Raw genomic sequence first — 16,213 nt, forward strand, 5'->3', positions numbered from 1 at the left:
AATTGTGTGTGTGTGACTTGTATTACTTATTGTTGTGGGGACACAAATCTGTTTACACACTAACATTGTGAGGTCTCGCTTACTTTACGGGGACAAATTGCAAGGTAAATCATTAAATTTTAGGGTGAAGGCTTGAGTCAGGGTTAGGTTCAGGCAGGGACTTGTGATGGGTAGGCTCAGAATAAGTCTCCAGGAAATGAATGTAAGTTAATGTAATGTCCACAAAAGTGATGGAAACACATCGTGTGTGTGCATGTGTGCGCGTGCATGGGGTTAGGGTCAAATGTTGGATGTACTTTGGTGTTTTATTGTTCTGTGAAATGTTTACATTGTTTATTTGTTGTTTGTTTATTTGTTCATCCTTGTTGTACTAATAAAACATATTATAGAATAACTTGGTGTTTGACTACCCTTGTCACACAGTGTTGCCTTGAAGCAACAAACCAAAATAAGTAAAAACATTACATATAAAAACACAAGGAAACATCAGAAATCAGTTTCTAGCAGATGATCAGCAACTGGTTCGTTTGTGCTGCCATGTGCAGTTAGCTTCTTCAGCCAGTAGGTGTGAATCATGTCTGGCTCTGGTGCTGTCCAACTCAACTTAATACAATCTGTCTGTCTGTCTACACTGAAGGTCTGTCTGCACTGAGGACACCTGTAGGTTTCAGTCTGATCCTTTTCATCCCAGTAGCCTTTAATACAGTTCATACAGTAGTTGTGTCCACAGGGAAGTCACCGGGTCCTTCAGGAGAAACACTCAAACATATTGAACAGCAGAATTTGTTCTGATCCAAACAAATAGTTAGCACTGACATTTCACCTCTCAGAAACACGGAGTGCAAGAAACTTTATCACCGGGAAGAAAGAGCAAGTGGATTTTCAGGTCATGGCTGATGATACCTATGAGAGGAATAGTTTGAGTGGTGATAAAACTGAAAGCACATTTTGTTTTCCATTTTTCAGGTTGCAGCTTGTCATGCATCAATAAACCAATACCATTTGTTCTGACTCAATAATAGTGAATAATAGTATAACCTTCCAGCAGCCATGTCTTCGTGGTGTTACTACTACTAAAAGAAATCAAGACTGACGCACGTGCCTTTGAAAAAGGATCGTGTTTTATTTACAGAGGTTCCATCAGAATTAAAATACAAATGATTTATAGACTCCACAGGTGGAGCATTCATTCAGAGCTCGAGGAGGACAGTTGGAGGCCCTGTGTGTTTGTGTGTGAGCATCATGTGTGTGTGACAGCTTTGGCAGAGAGGGGGAAAGTCCTTGGATGCATCTTCAGCCTCCTCATCCTCCCCTTCGTTCTCCTGCTCAGTGACTCTCACCTTTCTTCCCTACGACCTGCGTGGGGACAAAACATGGGTGAGTGTCAAACACTGCTCTACACAAATGAGCACAGGCTGCTGCAGCTGCTCCTCACCCTTTTGAAATCGTTCATGTTAGTGGCCTGCACCGGAGTGCCTATGAATGTCAGGTAGTTGATTTTTGTCGTCTCCTCGTCTCCTTGGTTTGACTTAATGAACAACTGAAGGGGAAAAAACAAAAATGCATTTAACAATTCAACAAAAACACACAAAAATGTTTTTCTTTAACTGTTCATTGATTCTGCCAGCGTGCAATGTATCCATAGGGCGACCCTTCCCAAGCTACTTCTCCAAATTCCTCCAAGAGGGAAGTCTTTTTCCTATAACTCACAATTTTGGTGACTATCCCACAAATAAACCTCTAAAAGCTTTTCCCCCCACCTACAGGATTTACTTCTATTGTATATGCTTGAGCATTTTTGCCGTTTGCATCACGGCCTCTTCTGCTGCTCATTAACAACCTTCTTAAAATACATTTCTAATGCATTAAGATCTAATTGCAGTAATGTTTCAGAGGTACTGTTGGTAGTTGGGTCCTTACTGTAACACTCTGTACGTTCTGAAACTTGACGTAGCGCAGAGGAATCAAACCGTCTTCTTTGTAATCTTCCTCAGACAGCTCCAGAGTCTGAGTGGCTTCGCTCCGCTCTGCGTCGTCGAACCCCATCGACCGAGGGAGATTGATAAACACCTTCACCACCTTAGGGGCTTGGGCTGACAGAGAGTGAAAAATAAAGAAAAAATGAGACACAGAAGGAAGAAGATGATTTTTTTTACCATTCGGAAACTGACAAAGTTCATATCAGCACCTCCAGATGCTCCAGAGGCTGTGATTAATGTCAGCAGGAGAAACACTCACCAAAGTCTGAGGACAGTAGTTTCATAGAGAAGAGCTTCACAGGCTGATTGAAGGCGATCGTTATCAACAACTGGACAAGATTTAAAAAGGAAAACATCCATCAGGTTGATGCTCCACATATAACAATGTTTATTAAGGAGGTAAACAGAATGAGAGCAGACTAAGGGTTTCAGTTAGTTTTAGCTTTGTTTCAGTTTCCTGAACAAACCTGAGAGTTTCAGTTTATTTTGTATTGTTTGAAAATGTCTAAATGTCGAGTCTGTTAGCTTCAGACATTATGATATGGGTGGGATTTGTTAAATCAATAAATATAATCAGCAAAGCCTCTCGTGCTGGTTATGTTGTCTGAAATGAAGATATTTGTTGTATATTTTTGTTTCATTTTTTAAACGCACAATATGTTTTAGCTAGTTTACATTCCTGTTTAAAAGTGTCATGAACATAAAGAGAAAAAAATCTAAATTCAGGGTCATTAAAACCATATGCTAAAAATTTCTCTCTTGAGTATTCAGGAGACAAATATTAGAAAGAATAAGAAAAAACAATTATCAGGAACACCACTTTAAAAGTATCATGATTACCCAGATATTTTATATGAGGATAAACCCCTGAAAATGTATCGTCACATTTTAAGAGGTCCAAACAAATTAAACATGTTTTTAAGAGACAACTCATCTATTAGGCATTCTCAATGTGAAACCAGCTTCTTTGAGGAAATAACATCCAGTCTGAGCGGGGTACTGATTTCGTGAGAACTTTAAACTTGTAATGTTTAAACTTCCCGCATGAAGCGAAAAATCGAACCTGTTCATCGCAGTCAGACTCCAGGTAGGATGAGTCTTTGATCAAACAGTTGTCGAAGCCGCAGTCGTCGCTCTCGTTGAGGCACTCGCAACCGGCTTTGTTCACAAAAGGCATGAGGTCCATCTGAAACACAGCAGAGGAGGCAAACTCATTTATTCAGTTCAAACTTCGTGTACGGCTCGATATTTATGAAGCTGGATTCATGTGTGCACTGCAGCAGGTTTACATACACATTTGTTTAACCTTTTCATTCATCTGTTGCAAAGCTTGCACGTGTTTTCACACAGAGTTGGGCTATTTATGGTATTTTTCTATCATTTTTTACTGAATCAGAGAGTATTACTGTTGAATCAGTGCTTACATCGGTTTAGTACAGAGTATGGCTGGATGATGTTTAGTTTTTGAAATGTATGAGTGGATTATCAAGATAAGATTAGACAGTATTATTAATGGTGACATGATGTGGTGGTGATTCATCTGAACACTAACTCAAACTTTAAAGGTACATCTTAACTTCTGATGTCATAAGTGGCAACAGGTGACAAAGTTCAGCCGCTGTGAAGAAAGAAAGCTGACAAAACAATGCTTTTTATCACAGATAACATTTTGTTGGTCTGTTTTTGTGTGGACTTTGTATTTTATAACTTTATCTTTTCTTCAAACTTAACTATTAAAACACAGAAGTTACACATTAAGACAAAATAATTAACTTGTTTAGGAAGCAGTGGACGAAACAGCTCCTGTGTCAGGTGAGGTAAAACACACATTTTTGTCAATAGTCTGGTGGTTTAGCAGTGATTTCAGTTCCTTGTTGGAAAGAGCTGCCAGCACTGGAAATAGTGAAAATGTTATGCTGTCTGCTTGGGGGCGTGGCCCACTGCCATCTACCACAAATAACACACCAACACTGATGAGAACCCTCAGTAAAGCCTAAAGGGTACTAAAAAATGTAAGAATGTCTTATTGGGTTTGATGAAAATTGACATAAGAACTATTAAATATGAACTTTAATGGCATTTTATTTTAATTAAAGTTCATTTTAAAAAAAACAATGCTATCCGACATGCTGCTTTTCTAAATAATACCACAATGAATATATATCTTACACTGAAAAAAAAAACTGAAATATGGGACAACTGGATTGACTCACACCTTTATTGGTAGTCAAGTTGGCTCATGATGCACTGGTCCAACTTTTTCAAATGCTGATGGAGAGTACTGATCAATAATCACAGTGAGAAATAGCTTTATTTCTCACCGTGAGGAAGAGACTGTGAACCATTCTTTACACCAGGCTCAGCTTAAACAGCTTTTCTAACTTTGTAAAATAACTCAGGAGAAATGTAAATATAGGGGAACGTACAGAGCTGGCATTCGTAAGCAAAAGCACATCCCTAAAGGAGACAATGACTAATGACCTTTTCCCTAACTTCGTGACTGCTGTCTTCAACTAGCAATAAATGCACAGATTATTTCTTTATTTGAACACTGCTGATGGCCAGCGGACAATCCAGCTGTCCTCTCATCAGCAATCGAAAGCCATCAGGAACATTATCCACTCACATATCCCTTAGGAATATCGGAGTCCTCGCTATTTCCAGGGTCGTTCTCTGTGTGCTGTTTGATCTTCTCCTCCAGACCTGCAGTGTCTGCCCCTTGGTACTGATCGACCCGCACCCGGTTCCTGAAGAACAGGAACGTTGGTGTCGCTGAGATGTTGTTGGCTGCGGCCGTTGCCTGAGGAAATTAGAAAAAATATATATTTAAAATTCAGAATATAATCAGACTTTAGTGCAACTAAACTTGCCTGTTTGGGTCTCACTATTGACCGGCACCACACATGTCTATTATTTCATAACCCCCGACAGAAGCATACATTTCTGCTGCTCTGACTCAGTCTGCAGAGGATAATGATGACGACTTCAGGGATTGTGGACGATCAGTAATATTGTCAGTTAGGTCACAGTTAAGTTTGAGCTTGTTTCCCATTAATAGATGAAAATCAATATTCATAGTAAATTTGGTCTGCTTCCCACACCCTCCCCCTTTTGTTTTTTGTTGTTGTATTAATTTCATGAAACCATAGAAATCAACCATCAGTATGACAATTGTTTGACTTATAGGCCACCAATGTATCCCATCTGGGCTGAAATTTGGAACCTTTTAAATTTTTTTGTAGCCTTTTTGAGCCCTCGTGACTTCATAAGTGCAGGAGACATCCCAATTAAACTTTCAGGGTTGAAAAACACGACACAAAGTATGTGGTACAACTGCTCTGTGGGCTACTCTTACTTGTGTTGTTGTAGATCCGTCAGCTGGCCATGGAGAATACCAAAGAGTGTTAAAAAGAATGAGTCCTTATAAATCTCCCATAGATGCCATTTTTGCCCAGTCTTTCTTATTGTTCAATCAAGAACTCTGACCTTAACTAAGGCAAGTTAAGGCCAACCTGAAGTTCTTTGGATGGTGTTCTGGAGTAATTTTGCTGTGCTGGCCACTCCTGAGAAAGTTCAGCACTGTTCCAGGTTTTCTCCATTTGTGGATAACAACTCTCACTGGGGTCACAAAGCTTTCGAAGTGGCTTTTTATCCTTTTCAGACTGACAGACGTCATTGACTCTGTTTCTCAGCAGTTCTTGAGTTTATTTAGCTTGTGGCATGATGTCTTGCTTTTTGAGATCTTTTATCTTACTTCACTTTGCCAGACAGGTTCTATTTACATGTCTTGACTCATCAGGTCTGACAGTAATTCAGCCTGGGTGTGGCTAATGAAAATGAACTCAGCTTTCCAAAAAATGTGGCTAATCCCACTTAATAAAGGGGGCAATTACTTTTTCACACAAGGCTATGTAAGTTTGGGTGGCTGTATTTACTCATATTTTTACTCATTTTGTAGAGAAAAAATACAGTGCTTTTTCACAGCACTGTATTTTTCTTGTTTCAGGACTGCACAGGATGTCAACAACGTGGTGAATCAGACTCACCTGACAGACGTGAACATCTACTTCGAGGAAGACGACCTGTGGGTATTTGTTACTCAACATGTTGAAAGCTGGAGCTATTCTGATGCATGGCCGGCACCTGAGGAGGAAGGACAGAGCAGGTTAGCAGTCAATTCTAGTCTCATGATGGATCAGTGCATCAATTGTTGCAGTACTTGTCCTGCAAGGTGTGATGAAAATCTGACACACACAATAACACTGCTCAGTGAAGCTAATACAAGCTTAACTTACTCCTTTATTTATTATAATATCATAAAAACCTTTAGTAGAATGTAAACTAATAAATGAATTACAAGTTTTAATGTTGGTCTAAACTTTTCATTTAGACCTTTTTGCTGCTGTTGTGGGTACGTGAGTTTACCCTCAGGACAAGAACCTAGCATTATCATCATTTAATGTGTCCCAAACGAAAGACATAACCTTTAACTTTAGATACTTTAAACTGATTATCATCACTATTGATCTGCTGTCTTTTCATCAGCTTAACAGGCCTATAGATCAATCAAAGCCTCTTACAATCAGAGTGTACATAAAATCACACAAAGACCTGAAAACCCGCACGTAACAGATCATTTGTTATGCTAGTGGTAGTAGTTCTGCTTTTCATGAGGACAATGCTACAGTAGAGCTCATTCTATTTAATCAGCCAGCTCACTCACACACCTCAGCAGCCAAGTTGCTGTAATACTGCCGTGTCATTGTAAGCAGCAGCGCTAGTGAGCTAACGCCTAGCTCACTGCTAGCATAACGCTAGCATGCCGGCCGTAATTACAATACAATAAACGCTCCAGGTGAGAGAAATATGCAGCTCATGTCACCTCCTCAAAGCAGCTAAGCGACTATCCCTGAATGTTTCTCAGTCATATCCCGAAACTAAGGATTAAGTCTCGAGGGGCCTGAGCTTACCCGGCCATTGTGAACTTCACCACGGCGAGCCTGGAGCCGGCGGCGGCTAGCTCCGGCTGGAAGTCCGGGTCGCTCCCGATCACTTTAACGCCTACCATGGTGCAGTGTGCTGCTGCGATGTGAGGCGGTTACCCGGGTGGTGTTCAGAGCGAACAAACAGGGCAACCTAACAAATATACGGTGTTTTGTTTTTAGCCTTCTGTCGGTGTGTTAGCCGACTAGCTGTCCGGTTCCGAGCCACACACTACAGTTACAGTGCGTTGCTCCAGGATGTGACTCCTGATTGGCTACTACACAACCGGAAAGGTAGGGCTTTCTTCTTCGTCCTCGCCGAGTCAGTGTCCGTACGTTATATTGGCCTCAACAGGTTAAAGAAAGAACAACAAAAATCTTAATTAATAGGGAAAAAAGAAGTGCAAATCAAATCAAACGCTGGTCTCATAAATCTTACAAATTCAGTAAAGCATAAATGAATGAATGAATAAATAAAGGACAAAAAAGGAAAATGTGCTTTTTGATCCAAACCTCACATGTTGCAAATTTCATTTACTTCTCACCACTGAATTTTGTAGAGAAAATAATGGACTGCTCCATAAATTTAGCTAACTATATATGCAGTGCAAAATGAAAAATAACATGGCCATTAATGCAATAAATAAATTAAATTAAATCCACATACATACATACAATACAAATTGAAAATTAAAAAAAAAAAAGAAAAATTAATGAAATTAAAAGGCAAAGTACATGAACAATAAAGAAACAATGGACAAATGAAGAACATGAAAAATGAAATAATTAAGAAAAGACAATTAGAAAAAAGAAAATTCATCACAGCACACTTCACAGACTCATAAATGCTAACATTATTATTAGTAGTATTAATATCATTATTATTATTATTATTATTATTATTATTATTATTATTATTATTATTATTATTATTATTATTATGATCTTAGATATGTTGCAGTTTTTACCATTTTTAGGCACTTTTAGGCCTTCATAGTAAATAGTAGGTCGGGTGTTATACATATACAAATAAAAAAAAACATAATTATAATGAGTATTTGTAGAAGAGCTGAGCCTCATATTAAACCGATCAAAAAAGATTTGTGATTGACAGGGAAATAAAGCACATACATTTGATCTTTAAATATTTTTTATACTTGCTAATCTGTAGAATCTCTTTAGGTGTCACTGTTGTACAACAACGGAGGAGACAATCAGCGCTGGCAAAGTATTTTGATAACATAAAAAGGCACCAGAAGCATCGGCAGCATGTAAACTCTCAGATTAAGAAAAAATAAAAAATATTAAGATATTGTTAAACACAGCTTTTGGTGTAATGTTGTCCCATTACACTTTCCCATGGAATTGCACTGGGTTTTAAGAATTGAGAGTTAGAGTGGCTAAGGACATTTCTTTTAAAAGGACATTTTATTTTGGTTGTTTGTTTCACATCAAATTTTAATTGTAATTGTAATTGTAATGAACTATAATAAGTTTGGGTATCGTCATGTAAATATAAACTGCCAACAAACATTTGATTGAGAAGCAATGATTGTGGCAAGCTAGGTTTCATCGGCCTGAAGCACACCTGCTTGCTCACAATGCCGGCTTAACTCATTTGTCTAACATTAAAGTATAATGTTGGACCTGCTTTGATACATGACTGCTTGGACTGACTTTAAGCTGCTACTATATGAGCTTCCCTGTCATCAGATCATTTGAAGAGGGACCTGCTGCTGTTTCTAAAATGAAGGGCCATGTGTGTCATGCTGTAGTGCTGACTCATTTTGATATGGGCCATTGCAGGCTTGCTAAGGCCCCACCCCTCATTAGGGTTCTGGATAGTCTTTAGAAGTAAGCGGATCGATCAGGACATCGATGCCAGTGCTGGTATTGGTATAAGATTGATACCAGTGTGATAGGACTGATACGTCGTTTTTTACCTATTTTTGTCTTGACTGTCGTGTCTGTTTAATTTATAGCGTGCAGCACATTTAAATAACACAACATTAGTCCTCTTTGTAAATGTAAATGTGGCAGGTACGTTTACATTACAGGTTTTCAAAAAAACACCTGCATTAAAAGTTGAAAGTTGTGTTTTGTTGTGTAGTTATTGTGGGAAGTAAAACTCCCTGTGATTTAGTGGTTATTAAAATGTGTTCAGAATTTGCAACTTGACACACATTCATCACACAAATGATAAAGGTAAAAAACATTGGCATCGGTGTTGGTTTTACCACCACTGTGCACAGCACCAGTGGTCTGCCCCACTTTTCCCCACTACAAAGACCCCGTAAAGGCGATAAAAACCCCGACACGTTTCATCGTATATCCAGGCAGGTAGCATCGCCCTTTGAGCCACCACATGGTCTAATTAGAAATTCAATTAGACGCCTTTACCTGTCCGTCACGTGACCAGAACACCTCCGCGCCCACTTCCGCAGCTGCAGCCTGCCCCCACGTCTGAACGCGTCGTTTTCAGTTGTTATTTTCGGGGCAGGAGGAGAGACCGGTCCGGCAGGTTTGTGTGGACTAAACCAGGTGAGGCAGCGGGAGAAGAAGGGCGGGGAGCCGCTGCCAGAGACTGCACAATCAGGAAGAAGCTGACAACATGGTGCGGTGACAGAGCGCTCCGGACACCGACTGAGAGCAGGATTCACCTTTTTAATACTATTCTGACGAGGAAACGAGTAAGTCGAGCTAAAATATAGACGTATAAGCGTTGCTTTGAGTACTTTGCTGTTTGTGAGGTTTGTAAGTGTTAAAGATTGGGCATAAACCAGAGTTTCCCCTGGGCGGCTCACCTTTCCTCTGTTGTCGGTTAAAGTTTCCCACTGAAAACTCCTCAATGATCGCGAATGTTTTGAAATAAGGGTCTTTTTGTCCTGTCCAAGAAGAGGTTAACTTTAAAATCTCTACTGCATATTTTAGCGGAAACACTGCTTTAGGCTACTTACAAAAATGATTTTAAAAAGCTGCTGGTTCTGTTTGAATGATGTCTGAATTGTTTCCAAATTTCTGGGTAGTAACAATTACTTTTATGTTTCTTTTGTTTCCTGTGAAGGAAGGCTACACGTTAGAAAGTCCCAAGTCAGTATCATTCAACAGTTTACAACTTCAAAAATGATCATAACATGATGATCCATTAGGAGGAATTTCCCTAACAGGATCCAGTTGCTCTCAAGTGGAATCTCTCTGGAATCTGAGTGGTGTTGGGATATATTCAGTACTTCTATATATATATTTTTTATATACCTTAATGTGTTCCCTAGATTTAAAATAAGCAAATAAATAAAATTAAGCCCCATGGGCATGAAAACATGGGCATCACCTGTCTCGTCACAATCACATTCTTCTTCCTGGTTGAAATCAGATAAATTTGAAGCTTGCTGTGGATTGTTCTGCCCGCTGTGGCTCACGTCCGTGCTTTTCTCTGGCCCACATTTGGCCTTCACTAACACTTTTAATGAGGTTTGAGTGGTGCAGTCTCAGCTTTGCCACAAGTCCGCAGTGTATGGGACAAAGGTCCTGACATTTGGGCCACACCTGTGCCATACAACACATACCAGCGCCTTACCTGAGCTGTGGGTCGCCAAGAGTAGCTGCAATTAGGACCAAATACAGTCTGGATTGTGTTTGGATGGGCGACATGTCTTTATTATGGTTTTTTAATGTGGTATCAAATTGTATTCGTGTTACATTTGTGATACCCAGACCAACTTGGAGGGCTGGTAAAAGTGGCTGTGTTCCACAATAAATACCAGAATGACTAAGGCAAATCACAGCTGCGAAAATTATCATACGTTTTCCATTCCTCGTGTTTCTGTCTTCGTTCAGTGTCTGAGGTAAATGGACATGTGTATTGAACAGATGTGTCCAAAAAAAACCCCAGTGTATTGCATTTTAAAAATATCTTTTTATGTGCTTCCAATGAAATATTTTGCTTTTGCTCCAGAGTTTGGGAATTCTGATTAAAATCCATAAGAATAATGAAACTTGACTGAGGTGAATTCCAGAATTTGGCTGTCACAGAAGACAGAAAAATTAAGCACTTAACTTAAACATCACATCCTCATTTTTCAGCACGTGTTTACTCTGAAGAATGTAGATTATAAAATAAAAGGGGGATTACCAAGTGGACTGAGTACATTTATACTTCATCCTGGTGTTCTGGGCAACTCTGTATCTCTTTTCTTTGTTTACCTCTTTACACTATTGTTCTTATTTTTATTGTTTTTGTATCTACATGGTCAACAATCAATGACGTCACTTAACTGGACCGAGCCCATGCAAGGTTAATCTAGACAAGCACAAAACTAAAGCCCAGCTATACGGATGCATTGTGTGATTATAAAACCTAAGGCTTTGGATAGATGCACATCAGCTGTGACGAGGGCTGGCACTACGCTCACTAAACTGGCATCTGAGCTACATATACATATAACAGGACAGTGGCTCAACAGGCTCAGTCCCACATGTGGTTAGATGTAACAACCCAGCGTTTTTAGTGTGCAGAGGACACATATTGTTTAATTTTGGAGTGTGACTTTTGAATGACTTGAAGGTTATTTATTCAAACAATGAATTAATAATAATACTTTATTTATTATTAGTATCTCTGTGTCCCTTCTAGGCCTCCATATAGATTTTAGTTGTGTTGAAGCCACCCCATTTCCTTCTTTATAACTTGCGTAACCTCTCCATGCTGCAAACTTCTCACGGTCTAACATTTGATAGTAAAAAAGTGGAGCCTTTTACATATGGCTACTATATAAACACGTCTTGTCTGCAGTTAAAACACTGTGATTCAAGCCTGGACACCCTCAATTGTGGCTACTGTTGTATTTTGTGAACACAATGGCGGCTGGTGGGTACACCCATCCCAGCCAGCCTGGATGTTTTTTTCCATAAACACGCAAGGAAGTTTTTCCTCAGCAGACGCAGCAAGTCGGAGTCTCTTTGATTAGGGAAATATTCGTACGTCTTATGGAAATGCCTGACCTTGAAAGCACAGACAGAGAATTTGAATCGTGACTTGAGAGGCAAATGGACAGAAGAGTGATGTGAGGTCAAGGCTTCATGAAGGCTGTTTTAAAATTTTCTTCAAATTTTCCATATGGGCGATCAGACAGGTTTCACTTACTCCATCTGAAGCTTTCTGTCCGTGCTGTCACGACTGTCTATCTGCTTTTATCCATGGTTTAGGAGTCTGTTCTTAAATTAGTGCTTTATTCAATAATATCACTCATTTTCATTCATTTCATTTAATTTTTTGCCCTTCTTCTTTTATTAGGTTATCATACTTTCTCCCTCCAGTACCATCCATGTCTAAGCTTAAGAAATGCTTCCATGGCTAATGTTTGAGATAAGTGTCAGATTTAACAACGTGATGACACCGGGAAGTGTTTTGTGCCAGCGTACTTAATAAATCCGATGTTTGCTACTGAGTTATCCGCAAATATCTGCTAAAGAACTTTCACAAACATTATGACAATGAAACAGGAATAATAGGAACACATAGGATAACAGGAAGGCTCACATCTGTCTTCTTGTCACCATGAAAGTGAATCTATCAACTTTTTCTCTCCCCTCCAACACCTATTTGAACACGGAGTCCATCTTTAGGTATTTTAATTAATATTTAGGGTAATTACTAATCGCTTAATTACTCCTTGAACTGATAATTAGGGAAATAATGTTTTAAATTGGCATATAAAGTAAGGAGTACGCTTCATTAATCTCGCTTAATTCCTTCATTAAGCTCTAAGTTATTTGCATATCCAAAGACACCTGGTCCTTAAACTGTATTTCCCCCGAGAGATGCAATGGCCCATCTTCAATAGTTTTGCTATATGGGGGTAATTTAAAGTGAGCACCAGGGTTTTAAAAGTGTGGCCTGTAGCCCAGAGATGGCCATCCTTTAATACAGATGTTTATTGAGACTTGGGATGTGAGTTCAGTGTGTTATTTGTACCTGTTCTGAACTTCTTAAGGTTTGCTTCTAATCAATACCACCCGTTTTTAGAAGACACACAAAAATGAATGTACACTGTTTTTCATTTTCATTCACTTTCAGACACTTAAAAACTAAAACCAAACCAGCAAAACTCTGGAAATCATCAGAGACTAAACTGAATTTAAATAAATGAGTAAATAAATTGGAAAGTGTAAAACTCTTAACAAGGTCATTACAGGCTCCGTTTAGTTCTCTTGCAGACTTTTGTGACCGCTTGCCCTGACATACTCACTGTGCCCAGAGGGGAATGTAGCAACGTCTCTGCCAGTTCACCTGTTTTGCTAAAGCGGCTTTGTGGAAGCTTTTTAATAAATTATTGGTTTGATGGTTTTATTTTTCCTTTGTGGCCCTCTGCCCCAGACTCCTTAAAATCCTTAAAATTACTCATCAAGAGCCCCCGATTTAAGAATGTAAACTGAGTGTGGGTATCTTTGTTGGCCTAGGGAGGCCCTATAGGTCACTCCAACCAAAACCACTTCTGTTCAGAATCTTTCCCAAACCTTGAGCCATCTTGAGGTTTCAGTCATTGCTCACATGTGAGGAAAGGCAAACAGATGCAAACTAGGAGTCAAATAGAATTTGACTGCATAGGATATGAAGTCGATGCGTGTTTGTTATTTTAAAAAGGGGGGAAAGCCAGTTATTGTGATTCCTGCCACGGCCTTAGAGCTTCATCTTAATCCACAGAAACGTTAAAGTCCTAGCGGTACAGTGGTTTGCCCCAGGGCCACTTAGTTCTTCTATTTTATATAGACAGAGAATTCACTTTCCCCAAAAGACTTTTGCAAGCTAAATGCAATCTAATCTAAATGCAAACAGAAACATGTTTTTCAAATCATCTTACATCTTTTATCTTTAATAGAGAAGTTATACGAAAACGACATCTCAAATGTGGACACTAAGACGCTGGTTGTTTTATTGAAAATAAATTAAAAGTAGACATGGGGCAACATAGAAAACGTATCAGTTTCTTGGAGGGGAAAAAATATACTCGGGTCATTAATGTGAGTGGGAACAAAAAAAGAGTGCAGAGAGACGGCACCTTTCAGGAGTACAGATGGTGAGGAGTATGCCAGCATGTTGGCAAAACATGAAACATTTCTCAAAGTACAGAATTTTCATAATCTTTGCTACCTTTTACCCTTTTTTAAACCTCTTTATTTTTATCTATTTTATTTATTTAATGAGCATATTTAAAAACGTGTTCAGTACTGCCACTCATGTAAACATTAAGAGCATTATGAAAAAGAAAGTGTGATGGAGGACAAACTGTTGAGCAACCAAATTCCTATATGAAACAGTGATGGCATAAACCTGTGTGGCTTAAATATGAGAACTCCTCAGATCTTATTCTAATTAAAGGATTAAGGTCTTTAAAGTGTTCTTAATTTAAATCCAAACGTGATGATGATGCTTTGAGGTCATAGCACCTAAACTTTGGAACCACCTTCCTCGGCCCGTCACGTCGGCTGAATCAGCCGCTTGTTTTAAACAACTGTTTAAAAAAACCAAACAAACTTTTATAGATTAGTCTTTCTTTAATCATTTACCCGTTAAATTTGGCTATAGCATACACACATATGGAAGCACGTATCTGTAAATGAGTAGTAATTTTGGTTTATGTGCATTACATTAATGTATATTTTAGTGACTTTTTGTTTTATATTTATATAGATATACAGTGGGGCAAAAAAGTATTTAGTCAGCCACCGATTGTGCAAGTTCCCCCACCTAAAATGATGACAGAGGTCAGTAATTTGCACCAGAGGTACACTTCAACTGTGAGAGACAGAATGTGAAAAAAAAATCCATGAATCCACATGGTAGGATTTGTAAAGAATTTATTCGTAAATCAGGGTGGAAAATAAGTATTTGGTCAATAACAAAAATACAACTCAATACTTTGTAAAATAACCTTTGTTGGCAATAACAGAGGTCAAACGTTTACTATAGGTCTTGCACACACAGTAGCTGGTATTTTGGCCCATTCCTCCATGCAGATCTTCTCGAGAGAAGTGATGTTTTGGGGCTGTCGCCGAGCAACACGGACTTTCAACTCCCGCCACAGATTTTCTATGGGGTTGAGGTCTGGAGACTGGCTAGGGCACTCCAGGACTTTCAAATGCTTCTTACGGAGCCACTCCTTTGTTGCCCGGGCGGTGTGTTTTGGATCATTGTCATGTTGGAAGACCCAGCCTCGTTTCATCTTCAAAGTTCTCACTGATGGAAGGAGGTTTTGGCTCAAAATCTCACGATACATGGCCCCATTCATTCTGTCCTTAACACGGATCAGTCGTCCTGTCCCCTTGGCAGAAAAACAGCCCCATAGCATGATGTTTCCACCCCCATGCTTCACAGTAGGTATGGTGTTCTTGGGATGCAACTCAGTATTCTTCTTCCTCCAAACACGACGAGTTGAGTTTATACCAAAAAGTTCTACTTTGGTTTCATCTGACCATATGACATTCTCCCAATCCTCTGCTGTATCATCCATGTGCTCTCTGGCAAACTTCAGACGGGCCTGGACATGCACTGGCTTCAGCAGCGGAACACGTCTGGCACTGCGGGATTTGATTCCCTGCCGTTGTAGTGTGTTATTGATGGTGGCCTTTGTTACTGTGGTCCCAGCTCTCTGCAGGTCATTCACCAGGTCCCCCCGTGTGGTTCTGGGATCTTTGCTCACCGTTCTCATGATCATTTTGACCCCACGGGATGAGATCTTGCGTGGAGCCCCAGATCGAGGGAGATTATCAGTGGTCTTGTATGTCTTCCATTTTCTGATGATTGCTCCCACAGTTGATTTTTTCACACAAAGCTGCTTGCCTATTGTAGATTCACTCTTCCCGGTCTGGTGCAGGTCTACAATACTTTTCCTGGTGTCCTTCGAAAGCTCTTTGGTCTTGGCCATGGCGGAGTTTGGAGTCTGACTGTTTGAGGCTGTGGACAGGTGTCTTTTATACAGATGATGAGTTCAAACAGGTGCCATTCATACAGGTAACGAGTGGGGGACAGAAAAGCTTCTTACAGAAGACGTTACAGGTCTGTGAGAGCCAGAGATTTTCCTTGTTTGAGGTGACCAAATACTTATTTTCCACCCTGATTTACGAATAAATTCTTTACAAATCCTACCATGTGGATTCATGGATTTTTTTTTTTTTTTTCACATTCTGTCTCTCACAGTTGGAGTGTACCTCTGGTGCAAATTACTGACCTCTGTCATCATTTTAAGTGGGGGA

The 16,213-nt window shown here is 39.5% G+C and overlaps 2 protein-coding genes across 2 annotated transcripts in view; one reads left to right on the forward strand and one right to left on the reverse strand.

The window, feature by feature from the left end:
- Nucleotides 1–1,099: 1,099 nt before the first annotated feature.
- On the reverse strand, nt 1,100–7,244 carry txnl1 (thioredoxin-like 1). Its single transcript, XM_084934623.1, has 8 exons — nt 6,950–7,244; nt 6,026–6,122; nt 4,606–4,779; nt 3,043–3,165; nt 2,239–2,308; nt 1,921–2,093; nt 1,436–1,540; nt 1,100–1,356 (listed from the first exon to the last, which is right to left on the reverse strand). The coding sequence occupies exons 1-8, from the start codon at nt 7,045–7,047 to the stop codon at nt 1,327–1,329; spliced, it is 870 nt and encodes a 289-aa protein (XP_084790749.1). The 5' UTR covers nt 7,048–7,244; the 3' UTR covers nt 1,100–1,326.
- A 2,171-nt stretch (nt 7,245–9,415) lies between these two features.
- Nucleotides 9,416–16,213, forward strand: part of atp8b1 (ATPase phospholipid transporting 8B1) — a 36,585-nt gene continuing 29,787 nt past the window's right edge. The window contains exon 1 of the mRNA XM_084934624.1: nt 9,416–9,651. The gene's annotated coding sequence lies outside the window, so the exon portion shown is untranslated. The remainder of the gene's footprint in view (nt 9,652–16,213) is intronic.

This window comes from Perissodus microlepis, chromosome 7 (assembly GCF_051167445.1).
Source record: "Perissodus microlepis isolate ML-2025 ecotype Zambia chromosome 7, ASM5116744v1, whole genome shotgun sequence".
In the NCBI taxonomy this organism is placed as follows: domain Eukaryota; kingdom Metazoa; phylum Chordata; class Actinopteri; order Cichliformes; family Cichlidae; genus Perissodus; species Perissodus microlepis.

Bases quoted from the DNA above. Each gene is read 5' to 3' on its own strand.
- txnl1 (XM_084934623.1), bottom strand. From the start codon at position 7,047: ATGGTAGGCGTTAAAGTGATCGGGAGCGACCCGGACTTCCAGCCGGAG. The intron at 3,166-4,605 runs GTGAGTGGATAA...GCTGTGTTTCAG, and splicing joins CCGATATTCCTAAGGGATAT to ATGGACCTCATGCCTTTTGT. The intron at 2,309-3,042 runs GTTCGATTTTTC...AATCTTGTCCAG, and splicing joins AGTCTGACTGCGATGAACAG to TTGTTGATAACGATCGCCTT.